Here is an 18,427-nt window from a genome sequence, read left to right on the forward strand (position 1 = left end):
ACTTGGGATGTTACAGTATTCTGCGAAGATATGTTCCCGAATATGAACAACAAGAGATATTGAGTAAGTGTCATGGTAGTGTTTATGGAGGACATCACGCCGGAGATAGAACTGCGCAAAAGGTTCTACAATCAGGTTTCTATTGGCCAACTCTCTTCAAAGATGCAAGAAAGTTTATTTTATCTTGTGATGAATGTCAAAGGGTTGGTAATATCTCCAGACGCAATGAAATGCCTATGAATTATACTCTTGTTATTGAACCATTCGATTGTTGGGGATTTGACTTCATGGGTCCTTTCCCTTCTTCGAAGGTAACACTCATATACTTGTCGCCGTTGATTATGTTACTAAATGGGTGGAAGCCATACCCAAAAAAAGTGCCGATGGTGAGACCTCTTTAAGAATGCTTTTAGATATTATTTTTCCTAGATTTGGAGTTCCTAGATATCTTATGACCGATGGAGGTTCTCATTTTATTCATGGTGGTTTTAGAAAAACTCTTGCTAAATATGGTATTAATCATAGAATTGCTTCCGCTTATCATCCTCAAACTAGTGGGCAAGTAGAATTATAAAATATAGAGATTAAATCTATCTTGCAAAAGACTGTTAATAAATCTAGAAAGAACTGGCTATTAAATTGAAGGAAGCACTATGGGCTTATAGAACCGCTTATAAAAATCCCATGGGTATGTCACCGTATAAAATGGTTTATGGGAAAGCTTGTCATTTACCTTTAGAACTAGAGCACAAAGCTTATTGGGTCGTAAGAGAACTAAATAAAGATCCTAAACTTGTCGGTGAGAAGAGATTGCTACAATTGAGTTCTCTAGATGAATGGAGAAGTGAAGCTTATGAAAATGCTAAACTCTTTAAAGAGAAAGTTAAGAAATTGCATGATAGAAGAATTATCAAAAGAGAATTTAATGTTGGTGATAAAGTCCTATTGTATCGGTCTCGTCTCAGATTTTTTGCAGGGAAATTACTCTCAAAATGGGAAGGACCATATGTCATTGTGGAGGTGTATCGTTCAAGAGCAATTAAAATTAGTTCTCTGCAAGGCAATGCCACACAAGTGGTGAATGGACAAAGACTCAAGCATTATATCTCTGGTGATTCTTATAATGAAGATGTTGACGTTATTCGAGTGGTAACTCCGGAAGCTTTCATGAAAGGCCAAATTGACAGTTCTGCAGAGTTCGACTTTGAATAGGTAATAGTACTGGTAATAAAAATTCCGCGTTTAACTTTTCGAACAATGTTTTTGCTATTTTTGGAAAATATGAAAAATTACGAGATCGAAACGGAGTGGAAGAGACGCACGAGGGCGTGCCCCCATAGGCCGGCGCGGGCCCCAGCCTGGCCGCGCCACCCTATGAGGAGAGCCCCTCGCTGTCCCTCTCCGACTCTGGTTCGACCTAGTATTTTCCTTCTGACGTGAAAATTTCTTTTATATAATCCCCCGGACCCCTGGAGGTCCGTATATCGTTTTCTCGTCGCATTTTGTTTGGAGCTATTTTCTGCCAGGATCTGCGTCGGATCTAGAGCCAGCATGTCTTCGTCGGGAACTCCGAAGGACAGCTTCTTTGAGGATGTCGTCAGCCCGTACATGAACGAGCTGAAGATGCACCCCAAGGAATTGTTGCTCGTAGATGGAGAGTTGCAGATTGAAGATGTCCGGGGTCCTAAAGGAGAAGGAAGTTTGGAGGACGAGATGGAGAAATTAGAACAAGAGGTCTTCAACTACAAGAAGATGGCTGAGCGTGAAGTGGACATCTTCCACAAAATCGTGTCCGAACTTATTGATGGACACAAGAAGGAGACTCGCAAAGCCGTGGGACGATATCTTCTCGCTTCACGACACTACCAACAAACTCCAAGCTCAACTCTATGATGTTCGAATCAAAACTCGTGAGTATGAAAACAGGTTTAAACACATAAGTTATGCTGCTAGTTTCAGGATTCCGGAGACCAAGATGTCGTTTGTTGATGGAGAGCCTCTTCCTTGGAAGTCTGATGATGGGAAGAATTCACCACCGCCGAAGGATTAATTCATCATTGGTATTGGCATCCCCTTGGTTTGTTCCAAGCTTGGGGGGAATGCCGCGGTATCACATCATCACTATCTTTTACCTTTTTACTATCAAGTAGTATCATATCATGAGTAGGGAAGTTATCATATAAGATGTGTTGCAGTATGGAAGTATCTCTCTTTTAGTTGGTTATCTATGTATCCCTTGGTATGAGTTATCGTTATGGAATATTAATGAGAAGTTTTATCATTTACATATTGCACATCTTATTTTAGTTTGCAATCTCTATTATATGATTGATCTTGTTGTTAGTATTGGTATCACTTTGGGAGCATTGAGTAAATCTATTTGGTTTTGGCAAACTTAGCATTGGTCAATAGTAACAACACTTTGAGTTTAAGTAGAAAAGAGGAAATACATGTAGATATGTTATTTCATTATCTTTCTTTCTTGTTAGTTCCTAGCTTAGTATTCTGAAGTTAAAATTGTTTGTGCTTAAAAGGAAGATGCATGATTGTTTCTATCACATGTATGTTTGTTTGTTTCCCTCAACTCTTACGCTTGCTAGTCAACCTTGCTAGCCAAAGACCTGTACTGAGAGGGAATGCTTCTCGTGCGTCCAAACCCTTAAACCAAACCTATGCCATCAGTGTCCACCATAACTACCTACTATGTGGTATTTCCCTGCCATTCCAAGTAAATACTTCATGTGCTACCTTTAAACAATTCAAAAGTTATTACCTCTTATTTGTGTCAATGTTTTATAGCTCATGAGGAAGTATGTGGTGTTTTATCTTTCAATCTTGTTGAGCAACTTTCATAATGGACTTGTGGCACATCCGCTTATCCTATAATTTTGCAAAAAGAGCTGGCAACGGGGTTCCCAGTCCCAATTAATCAACTTTCATTAATAACTCTCTTCACATGTTTTGCCCTGATTCATCAGTAAGCAACTTAATTTTGCAATAGACACTCCTCCATGGTATGTGAAATGTTGGAAGGCACCCGAGGGTTTGGTTAGCCATGGCTTGAGAAAGCAAAGGTTGGGAGGAGTGTCATCCTTAAATAAACTAAAGTACATGTGTAAACAAAAGAGAAGGGGATGATCTACCTTGCTGGTGGAGATAACGTCCTTCATGGGAGCCACTCTTTGGAAGTCTGTTTGGCAAGGGGGTTAGAGTACCCACTACCATTCGTTGACAATAACAAACACCTCTCAAAACTTTACTTTTATGCTCTCTATATTATTTCAAAACTTAAAAAGCTCTAGCACATGATTTAATCCCTGCTTCCCTCTGCGAAGGGCCTATCTTTTACTTTATGATGAGTCAGTAAACCTATTTCCCTCTATCTTAAGCAAGCAATTGAGTTGTTGTGATCAAACCATTTATACTGTGATCTACTTAATCATGTCTTTTATTCTTCCTTGTTGAGTACAAGTTTTATCCGAATGAATATAGCTTTGAAGGTTATCAATGATTATGAGGATATTATTATGATTGAGTATGCAAGTTTTGCCATATAAGCTTTAATATAAGAGCGCTGCTCGATAGATAAGTACAATCTGTCAATTGTTCTCTGACCAAGAACTAAGTTTGCCATCACCAATTATGATTTCCTATGCACCTTTATTTGTGATTTCCTTTTACTTGTTTCAAGTTGAATCATATGGGGAAGTTGTGCACTAGAATGTCTTGTGTGAATTAATATGATGCTTCTTGTCCGTATTTTATTTATCGACTCTTCACTCCATAAACATGTGGTCTTGTTTACCGAGTTCAGATTCGCTTGGGCACAAGCGAAGTCTAAGCTTGGGGGGAGTTGATACGTCCATTTTGCATCACTATTTTATATCATAATTTCATCGTTATTTATTGATATATTTCATATTTAGAGATGATACTTATGTTATTTCATCTATTTTGCATGTTTCATGATTATTGGAGAATCGCGCACCGGAGTCAGGATTCTGCTGGAAAAAACACCGTCAGAATGCAATATTTCGAAAGATCAACAATTGACGGAAATTACACGGAAAATCTTATTTTTCTAGAAGACGGAGATAGCCAAAAGGAGGAGCCGAGGAGGGCCGCCATGGGCCCCACCATAGGCCGGCGCGGGCCCAGGCCTGGCCGCACCGCCTTGTGGGGAGGGGACCCACAGCCCCCTCTGGCCTCCTCTCCTTCGCGTACTTCTTCGTCCCGAAAACCTAAGCTCCGGAGAATAATCGCGAGGAGACACAGCCGCCTCTGCGGGGCGGAAAACACCAGAGAGAAAAGAGCTCTCCGGCAGGCTGAAATCCGCCGAGGAAATTCCCTCCCGGAGGGGGAAATCGACGCCATCGTCACCGTCATCGAGCTGGACATCATTGGGATCATCATCACCATCATCTCCATCATCATCACCGCCATCTCCACCGCTGCACCTCGTCACCGCCGTAACATCTAGGGTTGAATCTTGATTGTTTGGTAGGGGAAACTCTCCCGTATTGATTACTCCTTGTTATTGATGCTATTGAGTGAAACCATTGAACCAAGGTTTATGTTCAGATTGTTATTCATCATCATATCACCTCCGATCATGTTCCATATGATGTCTCGTGAGTAGTTCGTTTAGTTCTTGAGGACATGGGTGAAGTCTAAATGTTAGTAGTGAATTATGTTGGGTAATATTCAATGTTATGATATTTAAGTTGTGGTGTTATTCTTCTAGTGGTGTCATGTGAACGTCGACTACATGATACTTCACCTTTATGGGCCTAGGGGAATACATCTTGTATTCGTTTGCTAATTGCGGGGTTGCCGGAGTGACTGAAACCTGAAACCTCGTTGGTATATCGATGCAAGAGGGATTGCAGGATCTCAGAGTTTAAGGCTGTGGTTAGATTTATCTTAATTACTTTCTTGTATTTGTGGATGTTTGTAAGGGGTATAATCACAAGTATGTATTAGTCCTAGGAAGGGCGGTGCATTAGCATATGTTCACCCACACAACACTTATCAAAACAATGAAGATTAATCAGCTATATGAAGCGAAAGCACTAGACTAAAATCCTGTGTGTCCTCAAGAACGTTTGGTCATTATAAGTAAACAAATCGGCTTGTCCTTTGTGCTAAAAAGGATTGGGCCACTCGCTGCAATTATTACTCTCGCACTTTACTTACTTGTACTTTATTCATCTGCTATATCAAAACCCCTGAATACTTGTCTGTGAGCATTTACAGTGAATCCTTCATCGAAACTGCTTGTCAACACCTTCTGCTCCTCATTGGGTTCGACACTCTTATTTATCGAAAATACTACGATACACCCCCTATACTTGTGGGTCATCAGGTTCCTAATGGTGTTAGGGTTTTAGGTTTCACATACAATTATAGAGTTGTAGTCTTTATTCAATATGGAATTAGGGTTTCCTAATTACCATATAGTTCTTAGGTTAATAACTTCATTATAGTAGAGGTTATTAGTAACTTTGAAATAAAAATAATATTGTATTTGACATTTTCTTATTTTTAAAGAATTAATAATTAAGACAATTATTAATTAGGGTTTTAAATTTTCCTAACAAGGATTTAATAAGTTATTGGTAAAGGAAAAATGAGTTTTCATATTTTCTTTATTTACAACTTATTTTAGAAACTTTTCATAATTTCTGAATTTTAATTACATTTAGAATTAAGAGAAAAGATTTAATTAATATATATTAAATATTTAATTTTTTATTAAAAATAAAATTTCATTTTATATTTTTATTTTATAGTATTTACTTTTTTAGGTATTTTGATATCTCATTTACATTTTTCTGAGTTGAATTGAATTTTGTAAATATTTGCAAAGTTTCAGTATTTGTTGGATTTGAATTAAAACGAATGACTAAATACACACGGCTAAACCTACCCGCAGAGGCACTGACCTGTGGGCCAGAGGTCCACGTCAGACGCCACATCGGCGTGGCTGGTCAAAATCAAAAACGTGGCCTGGGAGCTCACTGCCGGCGGGAATTGACGACGGCGGCGAGACTCCAAACGATCTTTGGGTGTGTGTTGATGCTCTTGCTACTCTACGCGACACGGGGAAGCTAATGATGGTGGCGCCGCCCATTATTGGTCGCCGGCGCTTGCCCGACGGCAAGGCCGAGCGGCGGGGCTTGCAGGTCTCCGGCGATGGCACGATACAGGAAGCTAGGGAGAGCGTGGAGTAGTCTACGAGGAGAAGAGGCTCACCAGGAACGCTGAGGAGGGCTCAGGTGAGGCAGAGGTGGCCGGACAGCGACTCCACGGTCGACGGAGACGGTGGCCGGGAGCGGAGAAGAAAGTTTGGGGCTGACGATTCCGTGCTCCCGCGGACGATTCCTTGGTCGAGGACGATCACGACATCAAGGCGAAGCTTTAGAAACACTAGCCGGAGCTAGGGTGGCGAGGAACAGCGATGCGAGGCGGATACCGGCGAGCTAGGGTTTCGTGAATTCGCACGATTGGAACGAAGAGGGGTCAAATTAAGAGCTTCTACACATTTTATATGGTCTCTGGTGTGCGCTGAAGGTCAACAACGGCGGCGGCGACCGCGGGACGCGGTGCTGGGTGTCGCGGTGGCGAGCCCCTGGGCGTCCAGAGAATAAGACGAAGACGAAGACGTCGTCTTCGCTCTTATCCAAGTGAATCGGTAAGTGGGCTGGTCCGAGCCGTGGTGTTGGGCTGCTCCTGAGGCTGCTAATGAGTTGGCAAGTTGGGATGCGTGCGGGGCTTGGCCGAACAGGTAAGCCCCTTTCTTCTTTTTCTTTTATATCTGTTTTTCTTTTTCTATTTTATTATTTGCCTATTTAAATTCTTATTTGAATTCTGTTATTTTTGCAGGTGTTTTAATTATGTTAGTTTCATTTGTATGTCGTGCAATACCATTACACCACTATTCTATTTGAAACAAGTACTTTATGTTGGATTATATTACATACTTGTGGGTTATTCAAAATAGCAAATAGGCATGAATTTATATCCTCATTTTAATTTTATGTTTTTCTTGTGGATCAATCAGTTTGAATTATTAGGGTTGATACTTTCAACTCAAAGTATTTTTTAGAGGTTGTTAGTAGGACTTGGTTTCTATTTGATAAGTGAATGACTTACATGTGATTTTATGTGAGCACTAATTTATTAGGGTTTTATAATTTTCTATCATAACCCCCTTTTAAGTTCATTACTAATGTTATATTTTAATAACACCATGAAATGCCTAGAGTAAAATATTACTCTCTTCATGGTTTGATCTTGGTTATAATAATAGGTGGTTGATCACCACACATGGGTTTCAATTATAGGATTTAGCACTAGGTGCCTCTTATGTTCAATAATTGAAGCATAAGATTTACTAGTGAGCAATTTTTGGGTTCCAATGATATTCACCTAATGGTAAATGGTTTGAATCTCAAATGTGAACTAGGTTTATAGTTGTGATCACCCAAGTGATACACAACTGGATTTGAGGTATGGGTTAGGGTTTTTTACTTGTGAATTGTGATCATCAAGTAACTCACAAGTTGGTTTGAGATATGGGCATAAGTGCTATATGTGACTTAACACCATATTTTTTGCTAGGTTTGCTCTTCCTCACCACTCATAGGATGATTCAATCCAAGATCATTTGGATTGATATAGGGGCTGAACTAAACAAGGTTTGTTATTATCGAGTTGTTTCTCCAATTAATATATTGGAAATGGTTTAGGGTTGCTAGTAGTCTCCCTATGATTTTATGTGATGGATGATATCTTCTTATGATATTAGGATTTAACTTATCCTCACATATCTCTGAAGCATGATCATGTATTAGACATGATCAACTAGTTCTTAATATCTTCTACCTCAAGTTCTTAGGGTTTATGAGCATTACTCCATTTATAATGATCAAGGTTTAGCTTCCTAAGATACCTCTCATGAAATAGGTTTCTCACTTCTAAGATCAAGTATTGTCTTGATCAACTAGGGCATAGCACTTGTATTTTACTTTCTTGGATGGGCCTACTATGGTTGCCCCTATAGTTTATATCCCAGGAGAATGCCTGAGATATCCACTTAGAGTTCTTCTCAAGGAATGATGATTTTATCATCTGGTTATATGGATAGTTCTCTCCCTCAGTTCCAAGTGTTGCCTCAACTAACTTGAGTGTAACACCATAGCTTGAGTTCTCTCATATAGGAATGGTTTATTCTAGGGTTTATGGTGTACTCACAGTATCTCATTAGGTATGAAAAGGTTGACTCTCCACCTAGATACTTAATTGGATTAGTCACTACTTTACTTCACCAATTCATGGATATAGTCTTGTTCCATTTGATATTTGGTTATCTCACCACTCCAAGATGAAATGGTTTATCTCCTAATACTTTTGTTCAATGGTTGTCCTTTATTCTTAAATAGGTAAAGCTAGGATTGGTATGAATGGTCTCTCTCATTTGGGAAGGACTTTAATACTAACCTGAGGTTAGGCTTCATAGAGAATGATGTGATCATCAATATCTATGTTTAACATAAATGGTTTCTCTCTCTAGGGAATGTCTTGAATAATATCATAGGGTTCCTCTTAAGGATGATGTTGTGATCTTATGGATATATATATCCAAGGTTTGCCTCAAGGTTTATCATTGCTTCTCTAATAATTAATATATAACTCTCACCTATAGGTTTGATGTATAATAATTTGGAATAGAGAAGATTATATACTTCTCGGGTTGATCTCCTTGTCATGTTTCCAAGATTGAAGTGGAATGATTACCATGAGGTTCATGGTAGGATCATGGATTAGTTTTAGACATGGAAAAGATAAGTCATGAATAGTTTCTTCATTTTATTGTTACTTGATTCCCAATTAAAGATGTTACTTCATTTTATTCAGATGAATAGTTACTTCATTTTATTCAGATGTTATGGCAAGGATTACCATATCTTGATCTTTATAAGATCAAGCAATTGATCATTGAGTAAAATGTTGTTGTGTTGATGTTAGTTCCATTTGATCTAACCCCTTAGGTCAAATCCTCTCTACCCATAACAAGGTTTCAAACAAAGTTACATTGAGGTTTATAGCGTTTGACTTGATGAGCTACTTCAATTCCATCAAGGTCAAGTGAAACTTCAGTTACTGTGACTGTTTTACTTTAAAGTGCGAAAATTTTCCGGATTTTCTATGCATGAATGCAATGCACACATCTGTTTCCTCTCTTTTTTGTAACCCCAAATCCTGGGATATTACAACTACCCAGTTACTGTGACTATTTTACTTTAAAGTGCGAAAATTTCCCGGATTTTCTATGCATGAATGCAATGCACACATCTGTTTCCTCTCTTTTTTGTAACCCCAAATCCTGGGATATTACAACTACCCACTATCACTATTTCCTCCACCTTGATCACTTAAATCATCATTTCCAAATAGATCATCCCTAGCTTCCGCATGTTGTTCCATGTCAATGAAGTCCTAATGATAAGTGCACATCTAAATCAGCATATATGACCTCTTTGCAAGCTTTAGAGAATGATGGTTTGCCCTTCCAGTGCCACTGGATGATGCTACAAAAAAAAGTGCTAGCTTAGGTACGGAAGTGCAAGAAATGATAACTCTAGTGAAAACATTTGCATGGAGACTTTTGAGACGTGTCATTCCTTCAACAGGGCTTCCAGGTACTCTAAGCATATTAATAATAAACTCCTGAAGATGATCAACATCTCTTTCTTAATTGCCCTTCTTGGTTCCTCGGTCCATGGTTTACTAGAGCAGATGTCTTTACCTAGAACCAAAACAATGTTTCACAAATTATTCTGAACTTACTGGCTCTTAATCACCACTGTAATGATTTGCAAAACATTTTCACGTTGCTTTTTTGCTTATGGAAATCAAGGAACGAAGAGTTAATTTGCAGGAAAAAAATGCCATATCATGTGGCCATAAGAGCAAAAGCACTTCTAAACGACCTGGAGATTGACATCCCTAATTCTGCTGCTCCAAGTAGGTTGCTCCAGCAACATAGCTCAACCAGCCCAATGCAAGGCTCTTCGGTTCCATGTGATTTTGTGTTTGCAGGTCCAAAGCTCAATGCTAATGCACCTTCAATGAAGAGGACTGGATTCGTTCGTGCAACGGAAGGTCTAGGAATATATCTTCATTGGCTCGATCAGGGCTCATACAGATGTCTTCATTATGGCGTTAGTTCCCTGAATTTCATCTCCGATTCAAGTCGAAGCTGGAGCTTTACTTCTAGCGGGCCACTTGGCATCATCCATGCAGCTGCAGAACCCATTTTCTTCACTGACAATAGCTCTTTAGCAAGAGCAGCGGCGGCTCCAGGTGCAAAAGACCCCGTGGTTCTTTGGGAGATTTAAAACGTGCCATTAAGTTTTAGAATTTGTCAAGGCCCTTGCAACCCTCCATTTACCACATCAGCAGGGAAATCAATGGCATTGCCCATTGTTGTGCTCATCGAGCAAAAAGATCTTTAAGATTTGAGCCCACCAGTTCATGTAGGAAGTAGGAACTCGGCTCATAGCAACACTTCTTGTCCTGCTCTTGTGGCAATCAATCGATTGAGAGACTGCGCTTTGAAATTCATGATGTACATAGCTTCTGAGCTGAAATGGAAGTTTTGCGTGCTCCACATCCTTCCCCGTTAAAAAAAAAGTGACTACTCAAAAAAATGTGGAAGTCCGACAATGAGGGGTGAATGGGAGTTGAAAATGGATGGTTTTGCATGATGGCAACGAACCTACATCTTTTGTTTATTTGGAGTTACTACATACAAAGATCTTTATCCACAACCTAATAATTAATACACTCAGGTGAGAAGATTTGTAGTACTGTAACAAAAACGTCTTGTAGTAACTCTTTCCGAAGACATCTGTTTTGGCTACAATTTATGAAAGTGAAGGCTTTCCCGATGTAACAGTTGCTTGAGGATCTACAATCACTACCTCACGTACCGGTATTGCCGGCACTTTTCTGGGCGGCACTTTACAAATATGCCGCTAATGATAGTGATTAGGGGCACTTTCTAATCCATGCCTTAAATTACCATCTAATTTGTGGCATTTTTAGAAAGTGCCATTAATGATAGATTATTATCGGTATTTTACCATAGTGCCGGTATTTTTTTCTAGGCAGTTTTTCAAAATATGCCTGTAATGTTGCTTATTACCGGCATTTTACCAAGTGCTGCTATTTTTCGTGGCAGTTTTCCAAAAAAATCCATCAATGTTAATGTATACTGGCGTTTGGTAAAAGTGCCGGTAATCCCAGCATTCCCACCCCTCCCAAAAAACTGAAGGGCTTAAATGTAAAATTTGAATCAACCAACTGTGTCATTCTCCTCTCCCGCACCTACCGCTCTCTCTCTCGCGCATCCTCGGTTCCCCAATGCGCCGCCACCGCTCGCCGACGTGCAGTTCAACGCCGGCCGCCTCCACGCAAGCTTCTTCTTGGTCCCCTCCACCGTATCCCTACCCGCACCCCGCCTTTCCGCACCTGAGCGCGACGCCGCGCCTAACCCTAGCCGTCGGGTTCGTCACTGTCGCCGCCGCCGCTCCTCCGAGCCCCCGCGGGGGAGGGGGGGGGGTACTAAGCGTGCAGATCGGGGGCGCGGCGGCCGCGGTGCTGCGAGGTGTCATCTCTCCTGAACAACAGCCGAGGATGCCTGGGGCCGGCGCCGGCGTGCAGGCGCCCGAGGCCTCGCCGGGCCGCTACGTGCGCCGCCACGACGAGGTGACGCCAGACGACGACGGCTGCGACGGCGTGTTCCGGGTCGCCGTGCGGGGGCCCGGGGACGACCCCTTCGACATCCCAGCCAAGCGGGCGCCCGTCGAGCGGCTGCGCCGATGGAGGGTGAGTACGACGCTTTCCCTACTACTACCCAACTTGCTCGCCTGCTGCGTTCAGCGCTCGCTCCACTACTACGGGGGTTGCAGGGTGCTTTGCTTGCCTGCTTGGTTTCGGGCTACGCTTGGCGGTGCAATGTGTGGTTTAATTTCGCATAGAATGCCTTTACTTTATTTTAGACGGGTGTTGGTTCTCGATTTTCTGTTGTTGTTACCTTACCATCCGAATATGTTGATGCCTGGTTTGCTGCTGCGTATGTTGTCCAACTTATTCATTGCAGCCAGCTAGTTTCACTTGATTATGCCAAAATTTTGGCTCCAGAATGATTGGGACAAGGATCATGGACCTCACCTGTACTAGAGAGTTGGTCATATCCCTCAATGTTGGTGACCTTTGGTTTGCTGCATCCACAGTAGCGAGTGGTGGGATAAATTAGTAGTTTCAAGTCTCTGCGACCAGTGTTTTTTGGCTACATACATGCTCATCTATAACCGTCTGGCTTAGTATGCAATTGGGTTTTCAGCGAGACACTGAATTGCAGTGAACCTAGCCATTGATATGTACACCTGTTTGTTATCATGCTGCCATCTCTTGGTTGTGAGTTTGAAGAATCTCACTGGGGGTCAAATAAGAGCTCATGATTTTAGGTTACTTGGCCATGTACATAAGTCTGCCGTGCCAAGTAATACACACACTATACGAGATAAAATTACCATCTATAAATGCATGGACAGTTGGACAGAGTGAAGAGTTGAGACGTAGCAGAGAGTGCCTTGCTTGAGTATGGGATCACTGCTGCTCTTGTCATGTATTTTCTACTGCATTGCTAAGAATATGTTATAACTGAACTGCCTACTAAAAGTTGCGCTGAAACAGTCCGAAAGCGATATTTGTTGATTTCAGTTACGTTTCATGATTTACATTCAGTTGCGCCCCAATACCAGGGCCTGCCTAGCCTGTTGGCGTTATTTATTCCTGTGAAGTAGAGCTTTCGTTGGGGATGGAGCATATGGTTCACATAGCATTAAAAGATGGATTGCTCTGAATTCTAGTCCCTCAAATCTTAATTGTTATTGCATTGTAAAATACTCTCTTCTTGCATAATGTAACCAATGTGATTCTGATTACCTAACTATCCAATTCATGGATGCTTGCGCGCATATCGCTCGCCTTGGAAGTAAAATGCTTTATATGTTCATGCATTGTCTAGCATGCTTCTTAGGGCATTTTGAACTTGTGTATGTATGCCAAATTGGCATCACTACTTCTGCTAGTGCTGCTGCACAGTCAATTATAACTGATAGTATAGTCAGTTCATTAATTTTACACACTGCTGTTATATGTTTGTGCATTGTTTAGAATGTTTCTTAGGGAATTTTGAACTTGTGTACTTATGCCAAATTTGCATCGCTATTTCTACTAGTGCTGCTGCACATATAATCATAACTGATAGTATAGTCAGTTCCCTAACTTTACACATTGTCTGTTATCGTTTTGTTCCATTGGCAGCAAGCTGCACTTGTGCTCAATGCTTCTCGGCGATTCAGATACACTCTTGACTTGAAAAAAGAGGAAGAAAAAGAACATATAAGGAGGAAAATTAGGGCTCATGCTCAAGTCATACGAGTATACATCCAAGCTTCTGTTTCTGCAGTATATATGTTTTATCATCATACATCGTTCCTGTTTGATATTTTCGTTTTGAATTCAATCAGGCTGCGTTACTTTTCAAGGAAGCAGGAGAAAAGCAGAATGGCGATAGAGAATTACAAGGTAATTGATCCAAACTCATTTTTGTTTTTGTACACATAGGATACTGTCGTTGTCTTGGTTATATAATTATATTCTCGTGTAATTTAGCCCCGTGAGGATCATCTTGTGTCAAGAAATAATTGTCTACTCAATTGAGGACCGCCCCGCACCTTGTTAATAGTTGTTCAAATATGTCTATGTTAATATGTTGTTAATAGTTTTTTGGCAGATGTCTCAAGTGTCCCCATATCCTAGTCCGTTTAGCTGAGTGATTTCCCATCCTATATTAAGTTATTTGGCAGCATGTTGAAAGTTTCTTGTGTTGGACCAGAGTGCGAAGAAACTTATTTTCTGAGTAAAGTCCTCGAATATGACTTGAGTTATTAATTGGATGTTTTGAACTCTTAATGATTACAAAGTGTAACTAAGGTGGTTTGTGTTCTTGTTGCCTTCGCTATTTATTATTTGTATTATTGTTTCCTTGCTTGAGCTTTGCTAAACGGGATTAAATTTCCGTTTCTGAATCACCTCTCTTTATGAATTTGAGATGATTGACTTGTGTGTGTTATTTCCACCGTGTAGCGAGAAGTTTTATCAACAAGGCCTGGAGGATTAGGCTTGCCATGGACATGGCAGCGACAGTCAACCGCAGCCTTGCATCGATGCACCGGGCTTACTTCTCCGCTTCAGGTATATACAGACAAGGAGGACTACCTAGACTAGAGTTCCTGCAGCAGACCAATTCTTATTCCTTCTTTTGCTCTTCAGATCCAAGTTTCCTTTTACCTTGTGCAATCCAATTGTCACCACTATTCCAGTCCAAAATGTTGTCTAAAATGTTCCAAAATGCTCCAATCAGCTAACTGCTGGAACAAATGCATTTAATCATTGTTCTAAAATCAAACTGTTCCCAGTTGTAGGTGATGTCACTTTAATTCTTTAGTCCATTTTCATCATATGTTACTGTAAAATGGTTGTTGCTACCCTTGGATATTGAGCTAGTATCCGAAGTATTTGTTCTGTACTCTGTGTCTTGTTTGCATTCTTTTGAAGGAAAATATTTAAGCAGCCCTACCTACTGGTTCCTCTGTCTTTCTTATCTTTTGAAACTTGAATAATCTGTACTTGCCATTTGAGTAGGACACTACCTATTTGACCGACGTCCACAAGTTCTGAAACAATCAAATTGATTGATTTGTTTTTTTAATTCCTAAACCAACTTATCTGTAATGTTTTCTAGATTTCACGGCACATGGGCAACAGATGACAAGCCGATAAGAATTTCAATGGGGAAACCACCTAGATTGGAACCAGCGGAATAGGTTAGTTTCGTATCAGATCTTTTGTTGATACAGTATGGGTGGGTACGGTAGTGCCAAAAGCACACAAAATATGGAGATCAATGCACGCTTGAGGTTGAGTTAATCGTGAAATTCTTTTATTTACCAGGTTACACCAGTTCTGAGGGCCACTGCATATAACACCTATCCAGCAAAATGGGCAATGCTCAGTTTTGTTCAAGTAAGTATTTTCCTTGCTATGATCAGATATATCCTGGATGACTTTAAACATTAATGTTAATTTGATGATTTACTGTCAGTTGGCCTCCTATGAAGCCATGGGATATTGTTAGGTCAAAAACAAATATCAATAAGTTCAAGGATTAATTGTGGGCTGCAACTCAACATAAAAATAAACGGCGAACTGATCGACTTAGTAATTAATTGTGGGCTGCAACTCAGCATCAAAATAAATGACGAACTGATGGACTTAGTAATTAAATGTGTCACTGCATTTAGTCAGTGGTTACGTCTATGAGAAAGGGGAAACCCCTATAGGTGAAAATAGGTGTAAGATTTAATGTAAATCAGATACATTGTTAATATATATGGATTGGTTAACATTTAGTTCATGCATATTTAGACTTTTCCCAACAAATATTTGTCTCCCATGTAATGTTAACAAAATTATATAAGGTTTATGACATTACACAAGAGCAATATAATATCCATAAGAATATCTATATCCTCAAATTTCATCATGTTGCATTAACCCGTGCGCTGAAGCTGATATAACTGAGTACTTGATACATCAGGTCAATTTTTGTATTAAGTTATCTACAGGTTAATTTTTTGTTATTGTTAGCTAAGTGTTCTTATTTGATAGGTTCAGAAACTAAGGGGAACATGGTGATTTTTTTCAAAGTAGACGGCCTATCCATGTTACAAATTCAATGTTCATCACATAATTTAAACCTCTGTAATCACTATTGATTTAATCATACTAGAAGGTTTTCATCTATTGCATCAATAGTGCCGTGGCATTTTCTTATATGGTCTCATTAGAAATCTGATAAGAAAATTATGCCTCCACAGGTCTGATTGAGTCTCCACATACGTATTGAATTAGGTCTGAAGTTGCGTTTTGACGTCTCCTACGCAGCAGTGGTTTTGTACCCCCACGTGCGGCACGTCTGCAGCCTCCTCTTTCTGCCCTACAACAACCGTCTACTTTCTGTCTTTCTAAGCCACGGTTACTTTTTTCAGTCACAGTAAGGATTTTGGAGACGGAAAGGATTAGAATTTGTGTGGTTATTTAGGGAATCCACCGTTTTTAAAGTTGTGCACACAATCACGTAAAACCACAGAGCCATTTGGCATTCGGAGAACTGAATAAAATTTCATTTTTAGTTTCTGCTGTATAAGGTTGTTGGACAGATATAGATCTACATGTGTATGGCCAATATTTCGTTAATAAGCATATATTTGACAAAACTTAGCGTATATGGGCATCAAAGCCATACACAACAAATCTCTAAATATTGTTTGCCTATGTGTCCATGAATTACTGTATGTATACTTGCATTATTGGAATCGAAGTGTGTTTGCATTAAAGTGGACTACTTGCTTTACTCTATTTTTTTGTCAGGATAAATTACTGGAACTGCTGGGATTTGGAGTAGATCTGCATCTTCTTGTAGAGGATCATTGTCTTTTCCGGGTGCTGTACAATTTAGGCAAACAATATTCCTCCTGGGCATTGGGCTGCGAGTAGGCTGTGAAGAGACACATGGGATAGAAGCCACAAGCAAATGGAAGCCAGTATGATGTGTGATTGTGTTCCAGATCTGCTTGATGAACCCTGTTGGTTAGACAAGTAAGATGGAAGCCAATTAGATGAACCATGTTAGATGAACCTTGTTGTGTATTTTATCTAATGGTTTCAAACCATGATGTTCATGATGTGGAGATGAACACTGTTGGTCATGGAAGTTATTAGATGCCTGGATTGTGAATCCTTGAATGTTCAAAATGTTGGTTTCAAACATTGCTTGACTTCTTGAGTGTGATGTATGCTTGATTGTAGATTACTTGAATGTTTGCAGGCAGTATAGCAACCTTAAAAATGCCTAAGAAAATAATCAGCGGCACCAGAATTAAAAGCCCAAAAAAGTAATTGTAGGCATCCTTTAAAAGTGCCGGCAAAAAGTTTAGATGGTATCCCTAGAAAAGTGCCGGTAAAAACATTTCGTGACATTTTTCGAAAAGTGCTGCGTAAAAAGATTCTATGGCATTTTTGGAAAGTGCCAGCAAAAAGATTCCATGGCATCTTTCAAAAGTGCCGGCAATACTAACTAGCGGCATTTTTGGAAGTGCCTTAAAATATAATTAACGGCACTTTTCTAAAAATGCCGGCAAAGACCTACCTCGACTGGAATAAACGCAGCACTTTTTTTTGTGCCTTGAAAAATCTTTACCGGCACTTTTGGTACCTTTGCCGGCACTTTTTTGTGCCGGCAATCTGGGTACCTGGTGTAGTGAATGATACTGGTAGTTGTAATCTTGGAGATGCCAATACAGATGTAGCTATATCCAGATCAAAAACTTCTTAATCCCCTGCCGCACATCCCTGCGGAGCTTAGCTGCCTATCTATACTTAGTATATATCTTTTGTCTTTCCGGCCGGCGCCGACCGATATACAGAATTACAGATGCACGCACGCACGAAAACGCCGTTCGACACGTAGCACACGGTCGCCGCTGCATCTGCACGCATGCATGTGCGTGCGGCGGCCGCTACGGCAGGCCGGCGGCAATCATAAGCGGTTACCGCAAGGCATCTATGTCTACATACGTATACTAGCTCCGGCAATGACGCGACCGAGACCGTCGTCCATAATGCTGATGGATCGCAGGCTAGCAACAAAAGGCAATGCGAATCCACAACGTGGCTGTGTCGAGCGAGCTCATCTTTGGCATATGCGCACCTGTGCAATCCACATCCGATCGGCACAGATTTATATTCAGATTTCGATTCATGCACACACGATCAATCATATCGAACATCTCGCGGCGCAGCTAACTAATTAAAATGTCTCCTGTCCTTACTCATCAGAACAATAAGCTCCCAGGAGGGAGCTTCCTCGGCAGCTACCCTTTCTGAATTATTTCTTGTTGGTGTTTTTGTTTTGTCTGTGTATATCAATCTAGCATAATGGTGTGTCTCGCAACAGACGATGCTGTTTGGTCGATCCGACCAAAGTTGCTGATTTTTCGGATCGATCTACACGTGCTACGATCTGCTGATTTCGACCTACAGGTTCGTTGCTAGTTGCTGCTATACAAGGAGAGAAAGAAAAGGAAACCTAGGAACTCCTTAGGGCCTGGGTAATTGTGGCTTGAAGGTAGTTATCACGTGAGAGGGTAGGAGCGCAACCTCTCCAGAAAAGAGGAAAAAAATAAATAGTGATTTCTACTTAGATTGGTGATTCCCGGCCGATTGTATC

General features: G+C 40.5%; 1 protein-coding gene across 5 annotated transcripts; it reads left to right on the forward strand.

Annotated features, from left to right (window-relative positions):
- The first annotated feature begins 11,686 nt into the window (after positions 1-11,686).
- On the forward strand, positions 11,687-16,968 carry LOC124706167. 5 transcript variants are annotated; one of them, XR_007004325.1, is made up of 7 exons: positions 11,687-11,895; positions 13,399-13,515; positions 13,605-13,661; positions 14,224-14,331; positions 15,091-15,162; positions 16,017-16,192; positions 16,570-16,686. XR_007004325.1 is itself a non-coding variant. In XM_047237818.1 (6 exons), the coding sequence occupies exons 1-6, from the start codon at positions 11,704-11,706 to the stop codon at positions 16,693-16,695; spliced, it is 672 nt and encodes a 223-aa protein (XP_047093774.1). In that variant the 5' UTR covers positions 11,687-11,703; the 3' UTR covers positions 16,696-16,968. The 5 variants fall into 5 exon arrangements, 4 of the variants coding, with proteins under 4 accessions (XP_047093774.1, XP_047093777.1, XP_047093776.1 ...); XM_047237818.1 differs by lacking the exon at positions 16,017-16,192 and having other exon boundaries at positions 16,570-16,968; XM_047237821.1 differs by lacking the exons at positions 15,091-15,162; positions 16,017-16,192 and adding an exon at positions 14,882-14,963 and having other exon boundaries at positions 13,605-13,662; positions 16,570-16,678.
- The last annotated feature ends 1,459 nt before the right edge of the window (positions 16,969-18,427 follow it).

The sequence above is a fragment of the Lolium rigidum genome, chromosome 4 (genome assembly GCF_022539505.1).
Source record: "Lolium rigidum isolate FL_2022 chromosome 4, APGP_CSIRO_Lrig_0.1, whole genome shotgun sequence".
In the NCBI taxonomy this organism is placed as follows: Eukaryota; Viridiplantae; Streptophyta; class Magnoliopsida; order Poales; family Poaceae; genus Lolium; species Lolium rigidum.